Below are 27,267 nucleotides of genomic sequence, written 5' to 3' on the forward strand. Positions count from 1 at the left end.
ATTCAGGCTCCCCTGCAAAAAAGGGCCCACATCTGATCTGGTTAAAGTTTACAGTTTTAGTCACACCCATTAGAGCCCTTGGAGGCACTGTGAAAACACAACATTAGGGTTGCACTGATGTGTAATAAATAATAATAATGTGTGTTTATGTGAGTTGGATTCATTTATTTTCGCCTTTATTCTCCTTCAAGAAAAAAAAGATGGGCGGGCTCTTGGTTATTCTTAAATGATAAACAGTGTTACAAAGGTGAGTCAGATTAAGTTAAATTCCATTAAGCAGCATTGTAAGATGTTTTTTAAAAAAAGAAGAGAAAATACCTAACAGAGCTCGAGAGGTAAGCTTCAGTTAGTCACAGAAACAGCAGCATGTAAATGTTATGTCAAGCAAAGAAGACACAAGTTAAAAATAACTGGCAGGGATATAATGAACATGTGCTGTAAACTCAAGTTGACAAGTAACCTAACAGGAATCACACTTATAGCAGTAGACTATTTGCCTACTGATGTTTTCATTAGATTGTGTTTATATGATTTTGCAAGAAACACAAACTAAACATCTACTCATTTAGTGGAATCTTCTCACAAGTTCAAGATCACATTATAATCTATATTTGTATCTGCTTTGAATCAATTCTTCTGACATCATGAACAGTGTATTGCAGGAATGACTGGCTGTTTAGTGGGTGAGAGACATATATAGATGTTCCTCTGTATATTTAGCTGGGGCATATTTACAGAGGATAGATTCTCTTTTTAGCAATGCTGCACTTGACATTCACACAGTTTGACATTAATATTTTGCAGAACTGCCCAGAACAACCAAGGTCTGTCTGTTCGTCACCTCTGAGCAGTTTCGGTGGTGCAGTAGAAGCCGGGGGAGGAAGCACTTTATAGCTTAAAGGTTCCTCTCGTGTCGATATGGAAACAATCTGCAGAATGAAAATTGAGCTGAATCTATGTTTGCAGGCTTCCTTTTGTGACTATTAGACAGCTGCTTCCTTTTTTCTGTTATACTACATGTGGTATCAGAATCCTGGGTTTGTTTTTAGTGACAAACATGGGCCTTTTTAATCAAATTTAACAGAAAGCCTGCATTGCATCCTGGGGGTGTGGAGTTTGAAATACATGGACGTTTATCAGGCAAGGAGGGTCGAATCAAAGACAAACTGCCTTATGGGAAGTGTAAGAAGTAGGACAGCCAGGGATACTCAACTTTCTTTTCCCATGCGCCACTTTTGGAAAATGATCACTTAATAAACAAACATTCAATTAGGGCAGCACAATTAAAAAAACGACAAATTGTATCAAAGTGTGATTATCTTGACTGATGTCATTCAAAAAAACACAACAAAGACAGATTCCACTCGCCAGCCGCAGAGTTTATTCTTTTAAATATACATAGACTTTTTCCCCATATTAAATACCCCACCACCCTTCCCTCCCTCATCACCCCTCCCTCCCTCCTCCCACGTTGTCCCTCACTCTCAATTCTCCGCTTTCTCTGTTATCCCCCCTCCAGAGAGAAAGCTCGTCCGGCTTAAAAACACACTCTACTTTGTGCAGCATATTGCTTATTAAGACATTTGCGAAAAACATAAATTAATAAAAATACTACAGCTTGTTGTTTACTTTTTCATTTTCTGCTCCAACATCAGACTTTTCTGAACAGAATCTAAAAAGAAAAAAGAAAAAGAAAACAGCACAGTGTCCCTCAGTCTGGCTACATAAAATGAACTGGATTCCCCTGTTTTCTATGACATGGTATGACCCTCCTGGCTTGAAGTGTACACAGTGGTCTGTGCCATTATAGGTAAAATGGTAAGAAGAGAAATGTATTTTTCAACACATGTCCTGAGTTTGGTCAAATCATGTCGTTGTAGGGTTTTTTTTATCATGTTAAATGATAAAACATCTGATCAAAATGGCTAATCAGCCTTCGCTCTCACTAGTGTATGTGTCTCTGCTTGTCTCCTCTGCTGGTCAGAAAGTGTGCGAGTGTGTGTGTGAAAAGTGGGGGAGGGGGCGATCATTTTCTTCACCCCGCATTCAGGGATGTGCTTACTGTTTGTGGCCTTTTGTCATATTGAAATATTTGGAAATGATTGGTCCGATGAGGCGGTTGGAGCTGCAGGCAGAGTGAAGGACAGTGTGATACGGCACTAGAGGAAAATTCAGGTGTTTAAGTCACAAGGCATGCATGTTAACACTGAACTCAGAGAGTCACCACCAGAAGTGTTTCAGCTGTGATGTGTGTGAGTCTTGTCACACTGTTTTGGTGTGTGTTTGTGTGTGTGTGTCAGTGTTTGTGCATTTCTTTTTTCTGTACAGATAAAGGTGCTGTAGAAGTCCTGCTTTTGACTGCATACATGCTAAACCACTTTTACACTAATATTTCTACTATTTTTTAATATGTTCAATGAAAGGAAGATACAAGGAATGCCATGTTTGCATTAGTGACAATTTGTCACCAATTTGTTTTGATTATGTGAATTTCCAGTGGAGAGCAAATGCATAAAAGGGGGACTTTTACCATCACCAACACTGTATCATATGTTCACGTGTGTCTTGTGTGCATGTGGCGTGTCTCATCAAGTCCCATCAAGTTTTGTGTCCATCATTCCAGCAGACTGTCCATTTCCCTCCCTCCTTTTTAGGAAGCACAGGAGGGGCTGCGTGGGCGTCGGGGAGGGTCAAAGGTCAAGCTGGGGTCACACGCGGGGGGAGTATTTAGGGTTTCTTGGCACCTCGGTGAAAGATTTCAGCTCATAAGGGATCCCTGTGTCCACTTCGATGGATTTGCGGGAGAATAGCAGCCGGATATCATTGTGCAAGTAGATCTTTCCAGATTTGGAGCTCTGGAATCTGAGAAGCGAGAAAAAAAAATGTGTGAGCAAAACACTTATTTCAATCTCTACGTAAACCTGGAAATTTGCACAAGTAGTTTGCTAGTTCTCAATAAAACATTTGCAAAGACATTAGATATGTAAAGGTGTGTAATGACATAATACTGTTTAGAATACTGCAGTTCTTCTGAGTTCCACTCATTATTATTAGGGATATTTCAGTGAAGCTTTTTAAGTTATTATTGCCAACTCATAATATGCTTCCAGACAACAAGAAATTATCTATGTCACGTTATGGTCAAGATTTAACAAAACATCAGGTATAAAAAGCAATGCAAACAGCTGAAACCTCAGTCATACCTGAGATGTATCAGGTAGCAGAGAATCTTCTTCCTGTCTAGCACTCCACTCCCTGGTGACGCCTCGCTTTTCCCCTCAACCCCCTCCTCTACGGGCACCAGGAAGATACGGTGACGCAGGAAGGTCATGTGATTAACGGGCATGTCGCCGAAGTTGTAGGTCACCAGGAACATCTTCACCACAGTTTTGTTGGGATTAAATAAGGTCTGAGAACAGATGCCATAAGAAAGTCAGCATTTCAAACAGCAAAAATAAGTCCACTATCAGTGGGTTTAAATGTTCATCACAGCAATGACTTATAGAATCATTATCATGATAGCAACATAAAATGTGTTTTTTCAAGAGAAACCTGGCTTTCTCCTGTGCCAAAACTGAGAAGAGGATGACAAAAAAGACAAACTTACCACTTGAATGGTCCCTGCTTTGGGTATGCTGTATCCTTTCTTTCCAAGAGGCTCGAGGGATATCACCCCCTGTGAGGGACAGAAAGAGAGCCATGGTACTGATTAAATGTCCTCAATCAGAGGAATAACTTAATCTTTGGTACATTTTAATAGCCGTGAACCTCTACATAAAGGGTCAAGATCTGGATGTAGAAGAAATGTGCTAAAATTAAACTTTTAGGGAACAGCAGTATAACATCCGTTAGAATAATAGTAAAAGTCCAATAGTAAGTTTCATTTCTGTTTTGAGCTACCAGTGAGACATGTCTCTCTAGGTTATGCATGTGAAAAAGCAACTCCTCCTCCAAAACACTAAGAACACACACAAAAACACAAATCCTACATGAAACCAGACTAATTCTAAAATAACTACATCATGCTGCAGATACAAAGATAGCTACACAGGGAGTCATATAAAGTTAAAAGCCATTAACGGTTCAAAGAACTGAATCAAAAGAGGCCTGACATTCACCAATTTTATACACAGCAATTCAGAGTCAATATGAGGCACGAAGCTAACAAAGTGAAAACAGCTGGTTTCCAAATGGCTCAGTGCAACAGCAGACCCAGTTAAAAATTTCTTGGACTAAAGTTGTATTGCTGGTCCTGCCTTATTAAGTGCTTGGTGAGGTTATGTCAACTTATATGTGATGAAAGTATAGTATTCAGCTCTGATGTGGACGGATAGGTTTAATCAAATATGTAGGAAAAGAAAAAGACGTTACATATTTTTTGCATCTGCTTCAGAAGAAGGAAGCCAACATCAACATTGCTGACGCCAGTTATGTATCTGTTATTGCTTTAGTAGTTGTTCTTATCAATAAATTTGAGGGTATTATTGTCACACTAGCATGACTATGCATGCCCACAACACACACACAAAGACACACAGACTGACCAGGAAGGGTGAGGGCGCGCTGTGCTCTGAGATGTCATAGTACGTAACCTGCACCGGCAGGGTGACGTGCTGTGGGCAATAGGAGCCGCTGGCACCGATCTCCGCCGTGAAGCCTTCGATCCGGCCTGACGGGGAGAATCGTCCCTTCAGTATGGACTCCTGGAGCACACAAGAGAAAGAGAAGAGGGTTCATAGCGGTGAACAGGAGCCTTTAAAACTCTTTTCATTGTTAAAATTAGGATTCATTTAGGACTTAAGCATTTTGTGCTGCACTCTGAGTCATTTTGAAAAAAAGAAACCCCCCAAAAATGCTCATCTTGTGTATTTATTTTAAGTAAAACCAAAGCAGTGTTCAACACCGTAATGAAATAAGCATCTGCAGGCCAACAACAATGTGAGCCAAGAGGAGGATATTTTGAAAGCATTAAATCATAAACTAATATTATTACATTGTTATTTTACTTACTTTTACTTCATGTTACTGCCAATACATTATGATCCTTAATTTTAAAATGAGCTATTCCAAGGAGTAAAGCGAATATCATAAATATCTTAATCATTTCATTTTGGCACTAACTTATTTTCTGCATTTGCGGTTATTCCTTAATTCAAGGCAAGGCTCTTTAGACATGAAAAAAAAAACAGCAAGGCCTGTTTACACACAGAGAAGGAAATAAGATTCAGCACTGCAAAGATCTCCAACAAAAGTTTTCTTTCACTGATAATCTGATATATAGACAAAAACAACTTATATTAGATTTTTTAATATGGTAATGAATAAACATTTCTTATACTTTTGTCCTTTTCTCTGTATGACCTCATTAAATAAAACATTTAAATTGGATATAAACTGGACTAACACAATTCTGATAATGTCACCGAAAATTGAAGATTATAACCTTCAAAAAATGTCAAATTTGTGGCTGAGCTGTTGCATCGAATTGAATTAGATTGTACAGGCGGTCACAGATTTATCTTGAAAGAACCACTCTCCCGGCTCAACTTGAATGGATTGGTTAAGGTTTGGGTTTGCAGCTGCGTCTGGCAATATGCCTGGGGCACCAATGCCATATTTGACCTGCTGTTACATTTGTCTCCTGAAAATAATTTTAAAAATTTGTACCTCAAAGTTGCCAAGGAGTGATCTGCTGATGGAAGATGAGGGCCAACTGGAGCGTGTGGAACGTCCGGTGTCTGTATGCCTGCCGCTGCGCAGCTGCCGACTGAATATGAACACAAACACACACAAAACAGACAGGGTGGTTAGTGGTTAAGATTACACTCATTTTTTCTCAAGCAACATGTCAAACACCTGAGTGTGTCCGAGTATTAAGTCCAGATAAAAAGAAAATCTCATCCCCTTATGTGGGTGCATGAAAGTTACTCTCTTAATCCCTTGTAGAAACTATGTCTTTTTTTATAACTATTTGTAACTAGGTGATTAACTTGGAAAAATGATGGAGCAATCACCTTTTTTATCATTATTTGTAACTAGATGATTAACTTGGAAAAATGATGGAGCACTCACCTTTTCAGCCGCAGTCCACTTTTTAGCCGTCTCCCCGATCTTGTGCAGTCTGTGGCGGTCTGAACAAAGACAGGAGGAAAAAAAAGGAAATTATGACTTGTTTTTCCTCTCTTAATATCCTGATTTATATCAAGCTTTAGCTATTCACGAATTAGCAACTTGATGGAAATATTAAATAACTAAAATTCTCAGTATGTACAAAGAAAATCAGGTGTGTGTTGGTGTTACTGTTTAACTGTGAGAATATGTGTAATTGGTGTCCTCTTACTTACTGAGCACTGACTTTTGGATGTAGCATCACACGCATAAACATTCCCCATTTCCAGGCTGCTGTTCATCGTAAAGGCCACCCAACTATCAGATGACTCGTCACTAGCCAAACCTATGCTACCTGCTAGCCATTTCCTCACAGCAAACTTTTCGCTCATCGTTATCTCATTAGTATTAGCTAACCCTTGATTACACTGGCTCTCTACAGAGATTGGAGCTCTTTGTCAGCTTGTCATCTCATCGTCGCTCTCGATCAAAACCACTGATGGCATTTTAGAATATGCTCCTGTGTCGGTTCTCTGGGTCTCTTAAATCTTTTTCTAACTTTTACCAGTCTGTTTAGCCTTACTCCTTTTCTTCACTCTTCCTTTTACTGTCCTCTCTGTCCCTTACTCTAAACACCTCTATTCACAATGCGCCCACCACTGTATGAAACCTCACCAGTGAACCCTATTGTCACCATTAGCACACTCCCATCCCACAAACACACACACTCAAAAGCTCTTTCTGGCCTCCCTATGTTCAAAAATGGCCAATTCTCTTCCAGAACCATTTTTTAAGCAGGATGTATGCACATGTGTATGTGCATCTGTGTGTGTTAATGTGTGCATGTGTATGAGAGACACAGCACACTCATGTGGGGGAACAATGGACCCCTCAATGGGCTTTATTCTGGAGCTACTCAGCCTGTTCCAGCGTGGCGTGATAATGAGCCGGCCATCACTTCATTCTTTCTGTGTTCTCTTAGTTTCTCTTTATTTATGTTCAGCCTCTTATCCTGGACTGTCAAGACTCACAGATGTCTTGCTATCAACCACCGACTTTAAACAGCTATTCCTTATTCTGCATTCAAAGTTTTAGAAGCCTTTGCATATGGTGTTGGCCTAAAAGCCTGATATTTGCATGCAAATGTGCCCATGCTGTTTTTTAATGTATGGTGCAATAAAATCACCTTGAGCTTCTTTCTAGTGGTAGTTACAGTTGTAGTGTGCAATACTGGACAAAGAACCTTGTAGTGAGACTCAGAAAACAACTATCTTTCTACAGGATTGCACACTGCACCTTTAATTATGTAAAATGTTTCCCTCATCTCTAATGTGCTTGCTTTCGTCACTTGTCATTTTTGTCAGCAAATGTACCAAGTAAGTTTCCGTTCTTGCCACTGTACGTCATGTGCTAAGATAACAGGTCTTACACTACAGCCAGGTTGCATAATAGCTACCATTAACTATTAGCTAGTAGAGTAATTGGAATTACAGGCTGATGATTTTTTACTTAAAATAACTGAAAGAAAATTTCCCACAAAATAAGTATGTGAGGGTGCTCACCTTAGGCCGGTCCCAGGCGGAGGGAAGCAGGTGGTTCCAGTAAGGGGCAGCTTTAGCATCAGTGCTGCGACAAGAGGTCGGGCCGAGTCCTGAAGCCAACAGTGACAGCCTGCTTCTCTTTGATGTCGAGGGTCCCTCATCCTCTGAGCATGACTCGCCTGTGTCACTCGGGGACAGCAGCCTCTTTTTGGCTGGCCAGTGGCCTCCAGAGGATAGACGGTGGCCATTACTGCTTGGAGTTTTCTCCCAGGAAGCCAGGCCATTAGAAGATGAGGAGGCCGCCTGGGTGGCACTTCGCTCAGGTGGGGAGGATTCGAGTCCAACTTCCCATTCTGTGGCCTCCCCTGGTTCCTGCAGCTCTGTGTGGTGCGGTGGGGAGAAAGGGCCAGGAGGGCTGGTGGGACTGGCAGGATTGGGAGTCTCATACGTGGACATTTCATATATGTGGGGGCTGGGCTGGCCCCCAGATGAGCCGTTACTACAGCTCTCATTTGCAGGGCTACCTAATGAGTAAGTGGGAGTATGGCCCCCGTTAGGTGGCTCAGTCCTGGCTGAGTTACCAAGGGAATGGCCCTGGTCACAGAAATGTCCATGTGGGTCACACATTGGGGGTGATTTAGGTGAGAGTGGGGAAAATATATCAGGAATGGGCCTGTCGTGATTGTGCTGAGCTGGGCGCCGGGAAGGGTTGTGGCTTGGGGAGAGGGGCGGAGACTTTGGTGACAGTCCCCCCTCAGAGTCTCTGTGCTCCGTCTGTGTGCATGAGTATACAGAACCAGGCCCACCAGGGCCAGTCAATAGTCCCATCCCAACACCTTGAGCTGGGGCTGGCCCACACAGCACCCCTCCCTCCAAAGCCTCCTTGTCTGGGGAGTCTCCCAGGTGGGGGCGCTTATGAGTCAGTTGGGGCTCCTCTAGCCCCCTTTTTACACCCACCCGGACAGGCCTCTGTTGGGTATCAGTGTGGGATTCTGTGGAGGTAGAAAATCCCCCCAACTGGGAGAAAATGGAGAGCTGGTAGACTTTTTGGAGCCGCAACTCCTCCTGGCCAAAGTGCCTGGGCGTCCCCGGTCTGAGACCAGGGTCTAGGCCCGGTGTTGGGGCTGTAGGTGGAGGCAGGTCCCCCTCCTGGGCTGGAAGCTCTAAGGGAGCCTTTTTATGGGCCAATTCCACGTGAATGTGCCGCATTGTTTCTATGCTGGAGGACAAGAGTCTTGACTAACTTGCAACAGAGTCAAGTAGTGTCCTTACAAGTGCCAGAAGGCAGAGTAAGATGATCCACAGGAATAGGAAGTCCTATACTTCCTGCTGTGATGTTGTCAAACAGTATGAATCAGGAAGCTGAGCCGCACAGCACCTAGGAGGAACAAAACAAAGCATTACTATTTAGAACAGATTTTAAATAAAGATTGTTGGTTTTAATGCCCTGCCTCGACAGTTATAATATAATGTCATGACTATGTCATGATTTTATATAAACTAAAAATTCCTGTCACTGAAGCAGGCAGGAAATCGTGAACGTATGATTATAGATATAGTTTGACTGACAATAAAAATGGCCTACTTAGGACCTCTCAGCTTTCAAACAGTGTAAAAATACAGTTCTCTAATTGCAATAACAGCCACTTTACACATTGCAATTAAGGCAAGGCATAAGCTTAATTTGTCTCCTGCCTAATTTGATAATATACTGAAGACAATGCCAGAGATCAGCATCTCACCTCTGTGCCCGTCCTTGTCCAATTCTGCCCGTGTGGACAACCTGCATCTGGCACAACATCTGGAGGTCGTGTATAAAATGGTCTACTAAAGGAATCCGTTTATCTCCATGGCAGCTGCCACAAAACAACGCCAACATCCCAAGATAGGTAGTCAGGAAACAGTGAGGACTCCAGAGGACGCAGGAGATGTGGGATATGGCCACAGAAGCTACGACCTGAGGAGAAAAAAAAAGGTTTGTTGGTGAAAAAGAAGATAAAATCAACTAACACCATGATAGGTGCTATACTTTATGATTTGACCGTACTAAAGCGTGGTTTTGCATAATACACCATTGCATAAGCAATGCATTTCAAATTATTTTAAATACGTTTTGATTTGTTTTGTACATTAGAAGTTAAAAGCAGCTTGGAAAGGCAACCAATTGGGTTCATCAACATCCTAAAAACTTACCAGAGGGGCGAAGTGTCAGTGACGTAGGAGGCTCTTGAGAGGAAATGTCTCTGAGCTGGAATCGGAAATAATTCTGTTGGGGCTCCCTCTGTGGTTGGCTGATAGCCAGACACGCCCTCCTTGGTCACCTGGGCGTGGGGTGTAGCACGACAGTGGCATCATGACAGGGTCATTCCACCCAGAATCCCTGAAGAGACAGAAAGACATAGAAACAAATCAAATCAGTCATCACACACATCACATGTATTGATTACACGAAAGAGAAATGCAGAAACACACGTGTCCTCATTACTGTGCATACTTTAACGGACACACACTATGGACAAAGGCACAAATTTTGTGCAAACACGGCAAGTTAGGAAGTCAATATTTAAGTCTGTTACAGAACTGAAGAAGAACAACACAAAAGACAAATCAATCAAATAATCAATCTCCTTAACATTAAAGTAGGTCAACAGAGGGAGAAATTCAAACACTTTGGGTTGAAGATCAAGCATGGAGAAGCCACTCATGGAGCAGTGAGTGGATATTTCCAGTTCTAACTTGGCACTAAGTGGTGCTCAGGCCAGGAGAAGCGGGGCAGTTTCCCGACCCACTTGGACCAGAACTTGGGAATGTGGCATGTCAAAGTGACCTGTCACCATGGCAACCAGTAGCCCAAGGAGAACGGCTCCTTTGTGCTTGGCCACAAAGAGGGAGAAAGAGAAGCAGAGCTGGAGAGAGGGAGAGCGGTGGGGGTTTCTAGGGGGGCAGGGGGAGACCGGCAGAGATGCTCCTCCAAGAAAATGTCTATCAAAATGGCTGTTGTCCATGAGGTTTGTACAGCCAGCTAAAGATTTTAACACACTGTGATGGAGGCCTATGTTCTGTTAACACAGAGCAGTTAAAAATAATGCCATTGAAGTGCTTACACATTTCATTCAAGGCTTGAAATGAAAGAGGAAAAAGAGCCAAGAAAGCTAATTTGACTGTAAAACCCTGCTGGCACCCATGTAAATTAATGAAGAAGAGAAATGCAGTTGGTTCCCATGTAGGCCTACATTACAGAAACCAGTTACTTCACTTCACTTCACTTCCCAGTTACTTTTTATGGTTTCCTTTTGAATCATCATGACAAGATCCATTACGCACACAAAAGTGAAGCCACAGACCTAAAGATCAAGCAAGAGGAAAGAAAAATAAGGAAATGCTGAAAACGAGACTTAATAATGTGTATTTTCCAGTAGACTGAAACACGCCTGAAATGTATCTACATGTCAGGGATGTTGAATTATATCCCTAAAGTGCTATACAAATATGTAATGACCAAACTAGGAAAGTAATACTCCATGTTTTACTTTCCTACTGTAGCTTTTATACCTTTTCTCAAATCAAATTCTCCATTCAGGACAATACAGTCTTCAACTTAAACAAGAAGGGAGGGATCATCTGTCAAAGATGTCACAAGAATGAGAGGGATCCAGATGCCATAATGGTATATCATCAGGTTAGAATGCTTTCCCATTACTACAAACAAAGAATCGTATGGAGACGATGTCAGGGGTGAGGCTTTTGTCACCTGTAATTACACACATGACATATGGTCCATATTCTCTTACACACACACACACACACACACACACACAACCACAACGCTTTGGAAAAGCCCAGATTGTGCAGACTTAGATATGCTCGCTGCTACCAAAATTCATAACAAAACAGTTATGCATGCACAAATTTGAGTTTATTGTTTAAAATGTGCATCAAAAAATGAACAACAAAGAAGAAATCTGAAATAAATAATCTACTGTTTTTTTAACATTCAAGCCATGGAATTGCCGCTGCCAAAAGTAATTGATTTTTGCTGGAACGAGGCCAGTGTGAACAGGAGGAAAGGTCTGAAAACATTTAGGGTCACAAATCAACAGCTGTCCAAGTTAGGAAATGAGAGCATTTTGCTGATTTTTCTCAGAGTGGGGGACACTACCAGGCCACCCCCCTGAATGCAGGTGCAGACTCCACAGCCAGCGCCCAGGGGAGGACACGGAGTGGGGGATGGGGAAAGAATGGGAGAGGAGTCAGCAATGAGTATTTATAGTCATGTCCTATGTCATAGCTCGCTGGGAGAACCCAAAGGCTCTGTGCTAGTTCCCACTTGATTCCTGACCTTGTTTTGAACTAGCTGAGCAGGAGGCTGGCAGAGGCTACCCAACCCTTTTCAGGCTTGATCCAGGAGCCGTCAGAGGAGGGGTAAAACACTGGCTTTACCCCAAGAAAGGCTTCAGGTTGCTGGGCGTGTGTGCCAGCTCACAGGACTTATGAACTCTATTACTGCATTGCTGAACATTGTAGTGCAATACACTCACACCTCCCCCACTTAGACCATGTTCCCATATCCATCTCTGATCTAAATGAATAATCTGGTGTGTGTAAAATGGACAAGACCTGTGCATGTTCACTGTGTGCTACTCACCCAGTCAGGATATTTAAAACTGTGCCAGCATGTATGAATAAAATGTGTTTTTCTTGTCTAAATAAAATCATTATATTTCCCTTTAAAGCTAATACTAATAGCAATCTTTAAAAAATGACCCTTAAAATTCATCTCACATTTCCTTGATTGAATGCTGCTTGCATGAAGAATGAAGATGTTACACATCACTGGCAGGCTAGGTGCAATCTCAATGCAACATCTGCAGCCTCTCTGGAAATAGACCAGCAAGCAATCATTTAGAAAGAGACAGAGCAAGTGTAGAAATGGTGAGATGACAGACAAAGGAATGAGAAACGCCTGTCAAAAGGGAAACACCCAGACGGAGACAGAAAGGGAGGATGAGGGGAACAGAGAGAGCCCAGCCAAAGACCTTGAGGAGGGTATAAATACAGCAAGAGCAGGTAGAGATACCAGTGTCAGGGTGAACTCGGTGTGTTCATGGCTATAGTACGTTAACACCTTTTTTAAAAAAAAAAAAAAAAAAAACTGCCTCAGTAAAAAAAGCTGCAAAGGCAGGATTGCACAATGGAAACTGATTAATTGAATTAAATGCTTGAAAATATTTTGGTCGGGAAGGAACCCAAACAAATAACTAACAAAAAAGTTCAAGCTAATCCTGTTTTACAGTCATTCACAAGGGAGGAGGGAATGCATGTATGCATTTGCAATGCAATGTATGAATACCGGGTCATGCTTACAGAAATGGAAAATGATTTTCCAAAAGAAGTAAGCCGAGGACAACTATATGTATTGATTAACTGCTTGTAGCCAAAGAAAATAAGGGAAAACACCACTCTAATTTTACTAAGTTAACTATTCAGAGATGTTATTTGCAGTCAGAAAACCTGATCTGACTACTGCATCTTATTTTGAACTAAAACTAAAGCTTGAACTCAAAGTTCACAGTGAATCCTAGATGACGCCTAGTAGCGTCAGTGTAAGGACAGAGGTCAAAGGGTTCAATACCTCTGACTTGAGACATGCCTGTTGTGGAGCTCAGACATTTTGTTCAGGAGATGGTCATGTCCTTTAGGAGGATATATGAAGCTGCTGAGGTGTGTTGAAATATGTGCAAGTTTGTGTGTTCCTTCAGGCCAAAGAGGATGTGGTCATGAGGTCAAGGGCCAACCGTCTTGGGTCAGATGACTTGAAGCACATCAAGGGGACCAGTTGGATTTAATTTCATCATGATGAGAGAGCTGGTGGTAAAAGGCTAACACAAAAGCAAACACAGTACTGATCTGCATGCAGAAAATGATTTAGATTAGTTCCACTGAACAGACTGGATTAGTTCCACTGAACAGCCTATTAAGAGCTTATTAGACTGAGACACTCATCAGTCATTGGAGTGGCAACTGGAGCATCAGTATGTTAAGCAAAAACATCTGCAAAACAGACAAAAGTGTCTCCTTCTAAACTTTGAAAGGTGGCACATTTGTGGAATAAAACACACACCTGTATGCCAAAACTTGTCAACAGGAAATATGCTGACAGCTTCGACTTCAAAACCAGCTCTCAGTGAAATGTATAGGGCAGAGTTCACACAGCCAGGACCTATCCTCAGAAAATACCCTGACATTTGACCTGTGTGCATTCATCACAACACCCAGATGTCATATGAATGTGTATACACACACACACACACACACACAGACAAGAACAAACAAAAGCATAAAACATTCTAAAGCACCACCACTTTCTCTCCATTTAGGCAATTAAAAAAAACCTCAAATACCAAATATAACATACAGTTACAGTGACTCATAACTTGGGTTTGTTTACAATCCTATCAGAAGAACAAAAAACTTTTTTTTTTTGGGAGATTGTTTATGGGAGAAAACAGCTGCTCTGTTTGCAGTTTTGGCTCCTACTACACTTTATAGAGGTAGTTAGTACTGTAGATCCACATCATTCAAAAGCCAATAGAGTTGTAAACTTACTTGCTTACTCTTATTTTACTTAAAGGAAAGGGGGAATAAAGCTCCTGAGGGAAAATTCGCACATTCTCAACGCCTCCCTTTTAAGGAATCATGATGAAAAAAAAGTGTGAATAATTTCAAAATCCTAAGTTGCTGGGTTGATAATTACTTATTTATATACCTTGGACCTTTCACATGCTCTTGTAATTTCTTCCATACATAGGCACATAGCCTTCAGAGAGACACCAATGCAATGGCACAGTAATCAAAAAGCAAAGTTGTCAACTGTGCTTATGTCTGTATTTGTCCTCCTTTCACCCCACAACTGTATTAGCTAACAAAAAAAATCACTTGCTTTACAAGAGAGAAGGAGCATTTGTCAATTGTCCACCATGTTAAAAACATACTTATTCTCAAATGGTGACATAAGCTCATCATCTTGAAAGGGCCTTTTGTAAACCCTCTTGTCTCTATCTGCTAGTTGCACTCTGTCCTCCCTGTGTCCTCAGTCCACCCTTTCCAGCCTAGAACAGAGGTGTGATAACGTCAGCAGGAAGTTAACAGCCTCCCAAATGCCTCGATTGTCTCATCAACTTTTAGCAGCACCCCACCCGAGCTACTCCCAGGCCTGTGCTGAGCCTGGAGGCTGATAAACACACACACTCTTATGTGCGCATTCTTGAACACAAAACAAGTGCTCCTGCAAACAATCACCTGTTGATTAGATTACAGAGAGTTTGGCAATCTGATGTCACGGTGCACAAGGGGATAGAATGACAGCAGACTGTGTGTGAGAGAGTATCAGACAAAGACAGAAGACAGGAAGCAACAAAAAAAGAACAGAAAGTGGCAGGAGACAGGTTAAGTTGACTGAAACTGAGAAACCTCTGGACGAGACAGTGTTACACCAAAAACACAGAGCACTCAGGCTTGGGAGTCACTGCAATCTAAACTAAGCTGGCTCAGTGACATAGTTGCTGAGAATGCTGTTTGACATGGGGTCCCTTTCTGTCTCTCCCTCCCTCCCTCTCTCAGTCTGTATGTCTGCGTGCCTGCCTGCCTGTATGCTTTCATGTGGCCATTTTAGGAGACGTTGAGTCACCAGAGCCCAGCTGACAATATGACAGGAGCAACATTATTACACCCAGTTTGACAGCAGGAGAACTTGTGACACTCACCCTCTTAGAAGGACGGGGTTTATCTCGCTGCCTCTGTCTCTCTCCTTCCTTCCTCTGTTTAGTTTGGTGGTTGGATGGGGAACTCTGCTGTCTTTACTTTCTGTCCTCCCCTGTGTTTCTATTTCCTCTGGGTCAGGGTGCTCTCTCTCAGCTCTCTGGTTTGTTGTCTCTCTTTGCTTCCTTCCTTCTGAATAGGTGGTGTTGAGAAAGACAGAGATCAGTCAAGTTGTTCTGTCTCCCTCTGCTTGTTTTGTGAGAAGACCTGGTAGCCTGCACTAGCTCCCTCTCTCTCTCTGTATTTTGTTTTCTCCCTGTCTACCTCTCTCCACCCTCAGTCACAAACTACACAAATCGAAAACCCATCAACACTCACACCCCTCACCCATCTCGCTCTCTCCCTCCCTCTCCTTTTCTCTCTCAAGCTCCCCCCACCGTCATTTTTCTTCCTTTCTCTCATTTGCGCCCCTCCAAAATATCTTGAATACAAAAGCCACTTCACATGCTAGCGCTCCCCCTTTCCTCTCCTCCCATTCCTCCTCTTCCTTACCCTCTCTTCCCTTCCTCTATCTACTTACAGGCCCCTCCTTTCAACCCTTTCTTGCTACTCCACCCGCTCTCTCGCTCTCTCTTTCTGTGTTTTCTTTCTGTCGTTTCCTCTCAGCTGATAGAGCGAGGCGTGCTTTGCTCACTCAGCAGTGAAGGCATACAGGGGGAAAGGGGGGGGGGGGGGGGGGTGAAGGCAGCTGATTGGCTAGAGAAAAGGGGGGCCAGCTGTAGTGACTGAGGTCCTGATTGGCCAGGGGGAAGGAGTGAAAGGGGGAAGGCGGCATGGGGAACCAAAACCCCGCCCACCTGCTCCTGCTTGGCCTGTTCTGCAGAAGTGTAGAATGAGACCAAAGAGCACTTTACTCAAACGCTGCGAGTGTTTGTGTATTAAGAGTGTGTCCTTGACAGCTTAAAGCATGTTTTGTGTACAGTGTTTAAGTTGTGTAATCTCTTCCCACAGTGTGTCAGCCCCTCAGTGTGGTTGTGTATCTGTGTGTGTGTAAATTGATGTACCATTAATAAAAGAGGTTAATGCCTCAGAGAATAAAGATGTAAACATTTATGCAATTCATCATAGCATTTGCCACACAAGGGCTCTATGTGTTTAGCCTAAAATGTAAAGGCTTATCTGCTAACAGAGTACAGATAGAGAATGAAGTGCATGTGAAAAAGTTTATCAGCTGAGTACCAGGAGCAGCCCTCAGCTGTGTGTGCGTGTTTGTGTGTATTTTGCCATCTGTGAGCTAATAAGGAACAGCATGTTGACGCGGCATGAACTATTTCGAACAGAGTGATGTGGTTAAAGTACACACAGTGCAAGCAAGTACATCAAACACTTGTGGGCCCGATCTCACCTCACACTCACACACATTGTGAGTAAAGATTACACAACTTAAGGCACTGTGCACAAAACATACTTGAAGCTGTCAAGAACACATAATTAGCACACAACTTGCCCGGCCCTCTTGTTACAGACACACACATACCCGGTTATGCTTTATCCTTATTTAGGGAACCAGCGTTGACATGTGAGACAAACCTATTGATAGCTCTCTGTGTCTTTATGTTTCATGTCACTGTCTTTCTCTGACTCCTCATCCACATCTAATTTTCTGCTGATTGGCTAATTGATAAATTTGGCTCCACATGCATGTACTCATAGGTGGATGAAGTGTGGAGACATTTATTTGGAAGTATATCACAGTTGTTTTGGTGCATGTGTGTGAACAGGAAAAAGTGAGCAGAGATGAGTTTTGAAAAACAAGACTCCTCTTTGCTTCAGCTACGGACCTCCAAATATAGAGATGTGGAGACTGGGGGAGGAGGGGGGAGAAGGCAAGTAGACAACAAGATAGACAGAGGAAGATAAACAGGGGCAGACCGACATGAAGCAAGGTTCCTGTTGTGAAACAGCAAAGCCTGTAAAAACTAATAACTGAGACTTTTTGCTCTCAAGCAGCACTATTATTTAGGATCTTGTGTTTCAGCACACACAAACAGACACGCACTAACTGTTCCTTTAAGAGCCCATGTTGCTTTCCATATATGGTAAAAGGGGGTGTGTCTTGTCTATGAAGACCCTCCTCAATTCAAGGGCAGCCTAAGTGCAGCTGAGGAGAAAGAAGCATTGAAAACACACACAAACACACTCATTCACATTCCATCAAACACACGCACTGGTGCAATCCTGACTTGAGAGCATGGCAGTTGTTTGTTTTGATGACTATATCACGAATTTGGGGTTGGATTTTTTTAGCCATGGCATGCCAAAAGTTGCATTACACACAGACACACATGCATACCTTGTTTTTCTGGGCCTCTCAAAGTGACACCAGCTGTGTTACCGACCAACAGTCATAGCCTTCGACAACTGAAGCGATCAGACACAAGCAGCCCAAAACTTCCTTGAGTAGATCAGACCGTCACAGTCATACTGTTAAATCACCAGTTTCAACTGTCGAAAACAAGGTCCCAGTCACCCTCGTTGTGGGAGAGGAAGAGAACAAAAGGAGGAGAGGAAGAGGGGAGGTGGAGGAAGGGTGGGAAAGGAAAGTCTGTGTGTGTGGAGATGACGGGGCGGGGGGGTGTCGTGTAAAACTGAACATATGTAAAGAGGCATAAACCCCTGCATGTATTAGTCAGTTTCTATTAACATTTACAAAAGTGTTTGTACACACATGAAGACGTATGAGTGTTTAAAAAGTGTATATCTCTCAAACAAGTGAGTGATAACAGCGAGCAGCAATATAAAGCAATATTTCACAGCCAATACCTACAAGGAATGGATAGTAGAAGCACTGGCTTGCTGGTTCATATCCATTTGAAATTTGTGATGCAATGTGTTTGGTTTTACTGTAACATTTGAATGAAATAGTATGCTGTAATATGGTAGACATATTGTAGGAAGGCTGATGTTTACAACCATCAGTGTGTAATTTTTTTTCTGTCCCCTTTGGCCTGTCAAACATTAATCAAATCCATTTTATTTTCAAATCAATATAACACCCTTCCGATTTTAGTGCTAGCTTTCTCACTCATCCAGCACATGCTTTTGTCTTAGTCTTCATGTTCTATCTTTAGCAGCCTTGGTTATTATGTGTCACCACATGGTAATAACATTAACTGCATTCTATTTTCAACATTTCAGCCGTTATTTCGCTGCAGGCCAGAGCATCTTGTACATTCCTCTTTCTTTCTGCAGGCAACTGGATTTCACAGCAGAACAGGATCTCTGAATAAGATGCTTACCTGCCAGTTTGACTGTTATAACCCCACCCAAAGTACCACAACCAAAACTAATCAGAAAGCCAGTTCCTGCAGGCTGTTTCACACCCAGGGTGGTATTTAAATTTCTAGAACAATTAGTTACAATCCAGTGGGATGAACTCTCTCTGGAGGGGTATGTTTGACCAGCTGCCTGTTGATAAATAAGATTACAAAGCCGGAGAGACATGCCAGGATTGAGGTTAGGTTCAAATTTGTTAGATGCAGCAAATAAACATTGCTGAACACAGCCGTTTTCTGAGTCCATGCTAAACATTGGACTGTGCAAATAAAGCATTCCTGAAATAATTTCTGTTTGTTTTTCCATTACCAGATATGCTTTTCCATCCACTTCTGCAATGATTTCCACCATTCATGACTAGATTCTGCAAGTAAAGATGCTTTTCTTTTTGCTGTTGCTGTGATTAAATTTCCTCATAGATAAGTTTAATCCATTCTTTCTTTAAACAACAATCCATAACAACAAAATATCTATTATTATCAAATATGTATATTTACATTAATTTAATGTCATGATTTTGTCATTTTTTTTCTATCAAATATCAAATCCTTTCACTCACAGGAGTAGGGGTTTACTATGGGATGTTTTTGGTGTCTGGTTCATAGAAGTTTGGATAGAACAATTTACAGTTAGCTCAATTTTGCTGAGGGACGATGGGAATAAAAGGCAAGGGAATGACACATTTAGGTATTGACTGATATGTTTAAGGAGAGAGACAGCGCAATGGGAAGAAATGCAAAGATGGGAGGAGTGTGGCACAGTCTTGGTGACAGGCCTGGCCAGCTCAGAGGATGGAATGTTCCAGAGAAATATGTTGCCTATTCATGGAGGACAGGAAATAAAGCTCTCCCTCTCTCTTCCCTTCCCTCTCAGTCCTCACTCCTTCCCCCTGAATTCAGCTCCCTGTCTTTTTTACCTCTCTCTCTGTCTCTTCACCTCACTCTCTGTGTCTATGTGTGTTTCGTTCTCTTCCGCCTTCTCCTTGCCTTTGGGTATTTTTTTTTATGTCCATCTTCCTTTAGTTTAAATCAATTCCTTTTTCCCCCTTTCATGCTTGAGGAACTCGCACAGCATGGTGGCGTTGCACCACTCAGACTGGTAGAAGCTGAATGTAGTCCAGGGTCCCATCTGGGCATTAAAATAAAAAGAAAGGACATCACTTTCTTTGCTGCGTGGCTGACAAATACCTAATAAGAGCATATTTTTTACAATTTAACCAGCTGGCCTAAATGACAAATGGTTACTAGCCATAGTGCAGAAGATTAAAATAGCAGCAGATTATTTTACCACAGCAGAATAAGTGGGAAATGAGGGAACAACGCCCAATTTACAGTGACCTTAAGGACAAGTGTTAACATAAACTAGCGAAGCTTGCACACGTGCATGTTCACACACACACACACAGTGGCTCATCCATTATGGTCCAGGGGGTGTTACAGGGTGAAGGGCAGAGAGAGGTCTGGCTAGGGTTAATCCTGAGATCTCACACACACACACAAGCACACACACACACACTTTGTTCGTTAAGCAGCAGTTAATAATGACAAGCTTCGGTAGCACCAGAGTTGCAACTCTGTGATTGAGCCCAAGCCTAGCCTACAGTCCATAGAAGAAGCAACATTCATCAGAATGCAAATGAGCAACTAAACAAAATAAAAGCAATTGAAATAAGTTGGAATCAGGTCCAATATGTGCGGTTATCTCTTTGTATGAAAGCTGCTAATATCCGATCAAATGCAACAAGCCATTCTGTTTATAGCCGTCATGCTTCTCTGCATGAAAATATGATACTGAAACTACAAATGCCAACTACTATGGATTCTGGTTGAAATGTCAGGACACCAGGATAAATCAACTGGTAACATCATATTTATACAAAATGCTTTGCTAATCTATTTAGTAGATGTTGAGATATTTTAAACTGGATAAGTAAACTTTTGATCTGCTAGTGACATAAACAGTCAGGGATTCACCAACGGTATTAGGCTTCTTTTTCTGATGATCATGAATTTCTATATGAAATTTAAAGGGAATTCATCCAGTAGTAGACCGAAGTGATGGGTGGACCGACCCATGTTTCCATCTCTATGCCGCTAGGGCTAATACATGCTAGACTAATTACCTACATCTTTTTCAACAGTCAGTTTAACAGAGAAAATAAGCATGATGTTTCCCATAATCAAATGTTGATCACACTTTGACACTAATCCTGTGAGATAGCTTATCACTGGAAACTAACGCATACAATATTGATTATTTTTGACATTGTGTAAAGGGTCATTTCTTCAGCCCATCTACTGACTGCTTCTCAACTGTGTCATGACACTGTGTCATACTTTGCTTGTGTCATTGGGCCACAAATAAAAAGGATCCTGCCAAGGACTCAAATCAGTGCACTTTGTACAAAAACGCTCCAGCTCAGCTGTTCCCTGGCTCTGATGAGACGCACAAGACCAACCAGGCACATGCACATACACACAAACACACACACACACCTCAAACAAACATTTACACTAATGCACCACATCGTGAGTATACAAATAAAGACACAGCTATGCCCCAATGATAAACAAAAGGCTTCAGGGCTCCACTTCTTTCTGTAGGCTGAGTGGGTGATGAGAACTCAATTCTTGCAGGCTTTGTAGAAAAAAAAACACACAGACACATACACACATGTACCTTGAAGGTGTACACAACAGCTTTAAAACTCTTTGGGAGGACATGAGATGTACTAATGCTTTCAGGCCTGCAGCAAATACACAATTATATCTATTCTTTTGATACAAGAAAAAACATGAGTGCCTGTTTCAGCTGAACTCAACTTACTTATAGTTCAGATGTACACACTGCAAACATCAATGCAAAAAAGCTCCCTGTCCAGATTGGATCACTATCTGAAGGTTGTTTTTTAAATAAATTCAAATATACAAATCCAGTATGTAAAATAATATAATGAATGAGTTGGATATCATATATCACAGTTATCTAATAGAGACATTTCTTTCATTCGGGAAAAGTAAATTAAGCTGCAAATGATGCATGCAAAGGCCTAGGCCTGTCATACATGCTCTGCCTCGACAAAATGAAGAGATGGGAATAAAAGCAGCACAGATAGACGAGAGGGCTTTGATGCTTGACAAGAGGAACGAGACAAATGACAACGTACTGGAGAGTAATGGACAGAGAGAACAAGACAAGGACGAGAGGGAGAGGGAGAGGGGCAGAGGGTGAACAGGTCTTAGCTTGATAAGCTCTGTGTTGACCTATATAATGCACAGAGATACATCTGCCTTTCAACATCTACTTATTGGTTCTCAGGCTTGTATGGAAGCCATATCAACACACTAAACTGCTCATAGGCTACATATATACAAAGGCATACATTGGCCATTATTAGTCTATTATGTTTGGCATTTTTCCTTGATAAATTAGTTAAATGTACATTCACAATTACCGCTACATAAAACTCTCACACACCCACACTGTCAGAACAGGATATCACGGCACTCCGTCTCTCAGGGCGTAAGGTTAAACCATGTTGATTTATTCAGCAGGTGGTACTGTCACCTTGCCATCCTCTTCTCTGTCTCTCTAGACTTCTGTTGTCAGCTGTGTAGGAGTGATGTTGAGCAGACTGTTACTATACGTGAAGCCACCAAACACTTTTTGCAATTGCAATATGAGTCACAATATTAGAGGGAATTAATTAACAGTTTTGCATCATTAGTCTCATATTCCATTAAATAATCATGTTGATTTTTGGAAGGATCTACAGCAAACAAATATTGTTTGCACTAGTCCATATTGATTTTGATTAAAAATCAGATAATTCTTCAGCCCTATTTCCTACCTACGGTGCGATTCCTTCCTACATTAGTGTTTTTTCAATCCTCAGCTTAGTACTGGATATAAGCCATTTGCTTTAAGCCAATTCTCAATATTTTAATTCTGCAGTTATTTACTCTATTCTGTCTCTTCTCTTTTTTCTGCCCTGATCCTCAATGGGGTACTATGTGCTGAAACATTGATTTATAGATTTTCTAAATAAATACTTGTGAGTTTCTTGCTCTCCCTTTCTTTTTTTATTCCCACCAATTAGACAACTCCAGTATATATCAAGCAGTATCCACCCTTTGCAAGGTCAATTAGATGCAACATTAAAATGACATTCAGTCCTGGTTGAAATACGCTGCTGAACAACTAAAAATACTGCTTACCTCGTTTTCATTCCATTTATTGCCTTGCATAGCCTACTTGAATTCATTGACATTCCCTTTAGTGCCCTGTAAATAGGTTCCTATAATAACCACAGTGATTGAATGCAGAGAGAACACAGTAACAATCACATCCAATCTGCAGGTTTGTAAGAAGACTAACTATTGACAGACAGATTGTTAAGTGGACTAACTGACCTTTAATGGCAAGCTTGGAGCTAGGTTTAGTTAGTGTGTATGTGTAAAGACCTGAGGTAGGGGTTAAAGTGTTACCAGTAAAAGCTGCACAGGAGCTATTTTAGGAATAAGCTGTTATTCAGAAAGAGAGAAAAAGATTTAAAACATGCACTCACTTTACGAAGTGTGATTCCCATAATGATCTCCTTCCTTTTGCAAATGGGACAGCCATAAAAATGTCCTCACTCCAGTGGCTGTCTATGTCTTAAGTGTGAGGACATTTGGTTGTCATTACGGTGAACATACAAGCAAAGACACACAGTTGCCCTCTGACCTGTCCTCTTATTAATTTTATCTTTCATCTCAACCTGCCTCCGCTCTGTCCCTGAGCTGTATGAGGTAGTCCTATCTGATAAGAAACGTCATCTCTGGTCAGCTCTCTATCTTGCTCTTTAAACCCATACTTTGGACCCCTACTTCCTTTAGTCAGTCTGATATGATGTTATAATCTGAAATGAATTCTAAAAAATTAAACAAAAGTATAACTTATAGTGTCACTGTTTACCACTCGTTGGAGCATGTAAATAGGAGGAGCTTTACTTTAAAGCACAACTGTAGATTGAAACGGTGTACATTGATATATTGAAGGGAAAACTAAATTTGATAGGCGCTACTACAATAAGTAGTATTTTATTTAAGGACAAGATAGACATTGTTCTCTGTCAGTCTACCAGTCAGAACTGGTTCTTGGTGATAGCTTTAGGCTGTGTATAAAAAAAACATGTATTCACAGTTTATACACATGCTTGTACAACTACATTCCTTATATTTGTAATATCTTATGTTACTCCTAAATCAACACTTAATGGCTAAATAGCTCTTTATTTAAGAGACGTAATTTAACTCACAGGGGAATGTTAGTATAGTACGTTTTTGCACACACACAAGAGATCAATATAGCCCAGAGCAGTGTTGAGTACTGGATCTAACCCACATAATCATCTGTAATCTCTGACATCAAATCCTGCAGAGGCACATTGGAGGACTGACAACAAGCCTTGATGAGCTCAAAGCGTTTAATAGCCACCCCCACTTTCCCCAAACGTACAAAGTGCTGCCAGGTTCAGATGCTAAAAAGGAGAATTGCAACTGTGAACCATGACCACTTAGTATAGAGGACCATAAAATGAGTGATGCCCCTTAACTTGGAATCCTTAATGTCACTGATTATCAAATAAACTAAATAAAGCTAACTGCGGGCAAGGTAAGAAGAGCCACTTACTTGCAGGCCAGTGTTTGAAAGAGGCTGTAACTTTGTTAGTCTGAGCCTAATCTAGTCAGACAGAATCAGAAAAACTGGGCCCTTACAGTATTACAAACATCAGGTTCGCATCATGTTAACCATAATGTACTCTTGTAAACTGCCTAACGAGGTACGGATGGCTTCCTATATTGCCATGAGAAAATACAGCTACTCATGAGCACATTGCTCAATTCAATATTCTTGGCAGTGCAGTGAGCATATATGCACACAATATGTTTGCTGAGGTTCTTCATATTAGTAGTTTTAAACTAAGCAAACAGACCAACCATCACTGGGGATTCCTTTGTTTTTCTTTCATACTCAAAATGTCCCACACTCATCCTGGTTTTTCATCACTCGTCCATTCTTTTTCCTTAGATGTAAGAGGATATTCTAAGTTTCTTTGCTTCACCTGAATAGACTGAATTAATTTACTCTCTTTTATTTATCCGCCATGTTGTAGCATTTGGAAACTTGAGCCAAAGATTGACTGTGCCTGGGACAAGCCCAGACCCAGGACCCGGGCCTGCTGAACAACATGCACCTAGCCTTCAGGGTTGAGTACAGCAAAGATCTGCATGACGTCACACTCAGCTGAGGACAAAGCCCACTGGTTTCTCCCAGACAGAGAGGTGGGGGGTGGCTGTCAGAGCAACGCAAGGACAAGCAAAGCAAGAGAGAGAGAGCGAGAGAGAGAAATGTCGACTTATTGCAGATGGATTTGCTGCAGCAATGTGTGCATGTGTGTGTGTATGTGTGTGCATGTGTGTGTGTGTGTGTGTGTGTGCAGAAATCTCAATTTGCATACATGTGAGGCAGCTGATGGATTCCCATATGCACGTGTGCTGTATGGGTGATGTGAGAGTGACTGCATACCCTTGTGCGTAATATGTGTGTCAATGCCATCCTGCCCTGCTTTTCAGGACAATGAGAGGTAGTTAATCGCAGCACAGCGTAATAACTGACTGGACTGTAACACTTTATAGATTTTTATATATACTGTGTTAAGGATTTAGTGCCAACATCAATGCTCCCTTCACCGCATGATGCAATGCAACTCCCAAGAGCAATCCAAGGGAACATTGCACTCACTGCTATATCCTCTCCCTCCTGTAAGCTTTACAGTGATCATCACCACAGTTATAGTCATAATCTCACAGATAGATGTATAACGTTATATGCAAGTGCTGGTTGGTCCCTACTTGCATATCTTATATGCACAATGCCACAATGCCAGGAGGACTTGAGTGTGCTGTTATAGCAAAATCAAATATTTACACATGCATTTTGATTAGACCCACGCACACACACACACACACACACACACACACACACACACACACCCATAATGGTAATTAATATATTTGGGATTCATCACTTTGTACCCAACCACCGCAGACTGCATGCACGTACGCGCACACACACATAAAGAAAGACAGAGGAAGGCAGACAAAGCAGGGGAACGCCCCCCTACACCCTGCAAAACTACTGTCATGTCATCAGCTGGTTTAGGCTGGATTCCAATCATTCTTTGCTCGGATTAATTAGGAAAATGATCACTGTGACGACCTGCAGACATTTAACTGAAAACATCCAGTATTTACAAAATAACATTTGACCAAATCCCCATCCTATCAGAGTTCAAACAATGCAAAGGATTAAGAGGTTGCTAGCGACCTAAATTTCAAGATTATGAAGAATACTCACCTAACAAAAAGAAGGTGGGTTCAGGAGGAAAAACACAGCTTGGCAGCTTGAACTGACGCGTCCCTGTCGTCTGGGAGTTTGGCCTTTTTGTTATCTCTCTGCCGTGTTGACTGCTGCGTTGTCGCATTCCAGGTAGCTAACGTTAAAGGGCGAAAATCGACTTCGAATCTCAAAAGCGTTTAGCAACCGTTGCTGGGTGTCTGACGGGTAAAATAATCGGTCAGTTTCAGCCTCGTCCTCCCACTCTGTCTTGCCACATAGCTCGCTTGCTGGCTGACTACGTCCCTTCCTCTCTGTGCCTGTCTTTTTTTGTGCTCGCAGCTGTTTTCGTTGTTTCAACCTTTGCCTGAAATTCCTCCTCTGTCCCTTTAAGCGACAGCGTTTCCGGGGTTTGCCGTGTAATATATAGGAGGCGGGTCTTCACGGCCAGCTGAGCGCCTGTCATTTAAACGATTGGCTGCTTCCATTCCGCTCAGCCAATCAGCACTCGGGGATTACGCCTTCTTTAAAAAATATGCAGATGTATTCAAAACTCCCACTCCGTGATTGGACTGTGGATTACTTTAAGAAACGCCCAGTACACGTGCTTTTTTCTCCCCTCCCATTCCTTAGTGAAAAGGATAGCTACTGTGGTGGTGCCCCGACTGTCAATAGATCCTCAAATGTTTAACAGGAAAACTTCAAAACACCATGATCTGATATGAATACAAAGACTTTATAGTTATACAAAACTGATATCGAGTGACGATTTACAGCAAAGTTTATATTCCCAGTCCGATGGCAATACCATTTTTTTCATCTCGTTCACAGTCTATGGTTGTCACATTGCTAAGAATAGATCAGCTACACGTTGTATTCCCAGATTGCCTTGCAGCTGCACTGAGCTCCACGCCCATCTACCCACTGCACACTGGGGCCTGATTATACCTTGCTGTGAGGAGGAGGAGGAGGCCTGTGCAGATAAAGAAGGGCAGATTCTAAGCTCAGAGTGTTGAACATAGGATAATGCATTAACTGCTCATGGCCTTTCATCCATGTATGTGCTGATGTTCCCCTTTGGCTAGGCCACCACTGCATATTTCAGAGTAATGGTCATTGCAAAACCCCATCTCTGTATGTATAT

At 41.9% G+C, this 27,267-nt stretch overlaps 1 protein-coding gene across 2 annotated transcripts; it reads right to left on the reverse strand.

The window, feature by feature from the left end:
- Nucleotides 1–1,715: 1,715 nt before the first annotated feature.
- Nucleotides 1,716–26,462, reverse strand: LOC131975243 (atos homolog protein B). Of its 2 annotated transcripts, XM_059337855.1 has the most exons (11): nt 26,145–26,462; nt 15,413–15,599; nt 9,843–10,029; nt 9,392–9,606; nt 7,671–9,027; nt 6,073–6,131; nt 5,668–5,767; nt 4,545–4,703; nt 3,608–3,676; nt 3,204–3,409; nt 1,716–2,862 (listed from the first exon to the last, which is right to left on the reverse strand). In XM_059337855.1, the coding sequence occupies exons 5-11, from the start codon at nt 8,856–8,858 to the stop codon at nt 2,709–2,711; spliced, it is 1,935 nt and encodes a 644-aa protein (XP_059193838.1). In that variant the 5' UTR covers nt 8,859–9,027; nt 9,392–9,606; nt 9,843–10,029; nt 15,413–15,599; nt 26,145–26,462; the 3' UTR covers nt 1,716–2,708. The 2 variants fall into 2 exon arrangements, with proteins under 2 accessions (XP_059193838.1, XP_059193839.1); XM_059337856.1 differs by lacking the exon at nt 15,413–15,599.
- Nucleotides 26,463–27,267: the final 805 nt, after the last annotated feature.

This window comes from Centropristis striata, chromosome 7, assembly GCF_030273125.1.
Source record: "Centropristis striata isolate RG_2023a ecotype Rhode Island chromosome 7, C.striata_1.0, whole genome shotgun sequence".
NCBI classification, from domain to species: domain Eukaryota; kingdom Metazoa; phylum Chordata; class Actinopteri; order Perciformes; family Serranidae; genus Centropristis; species Centropristis striata.

Excerpts from the sequence above, each read along its gene's own strand:
- LOC131975243 (XM_059337856.1), bottom strand. The coding sequence starts at position 8,858 with ATGCGGCACATTCACGTGGAATTGGCCCATAAAAAGGCTCCCTTAGAG. Across the intron at positions 3,677-4,544 it reads GCGCGCCCTCACCCTTCCTG|GGGGTGATATCCCTCGAGCC; the intron begins GTCAGTCTGTGT and ends TGTCCCTCACAG. Across the intron at positions 2,863-3,203 it reads TGCTACCTGATACATCTCAG|ATTCCAGAGCTCCAAATCTG; the intron begins GTATGACTGAGG and ends CTCGCTTCTCAG.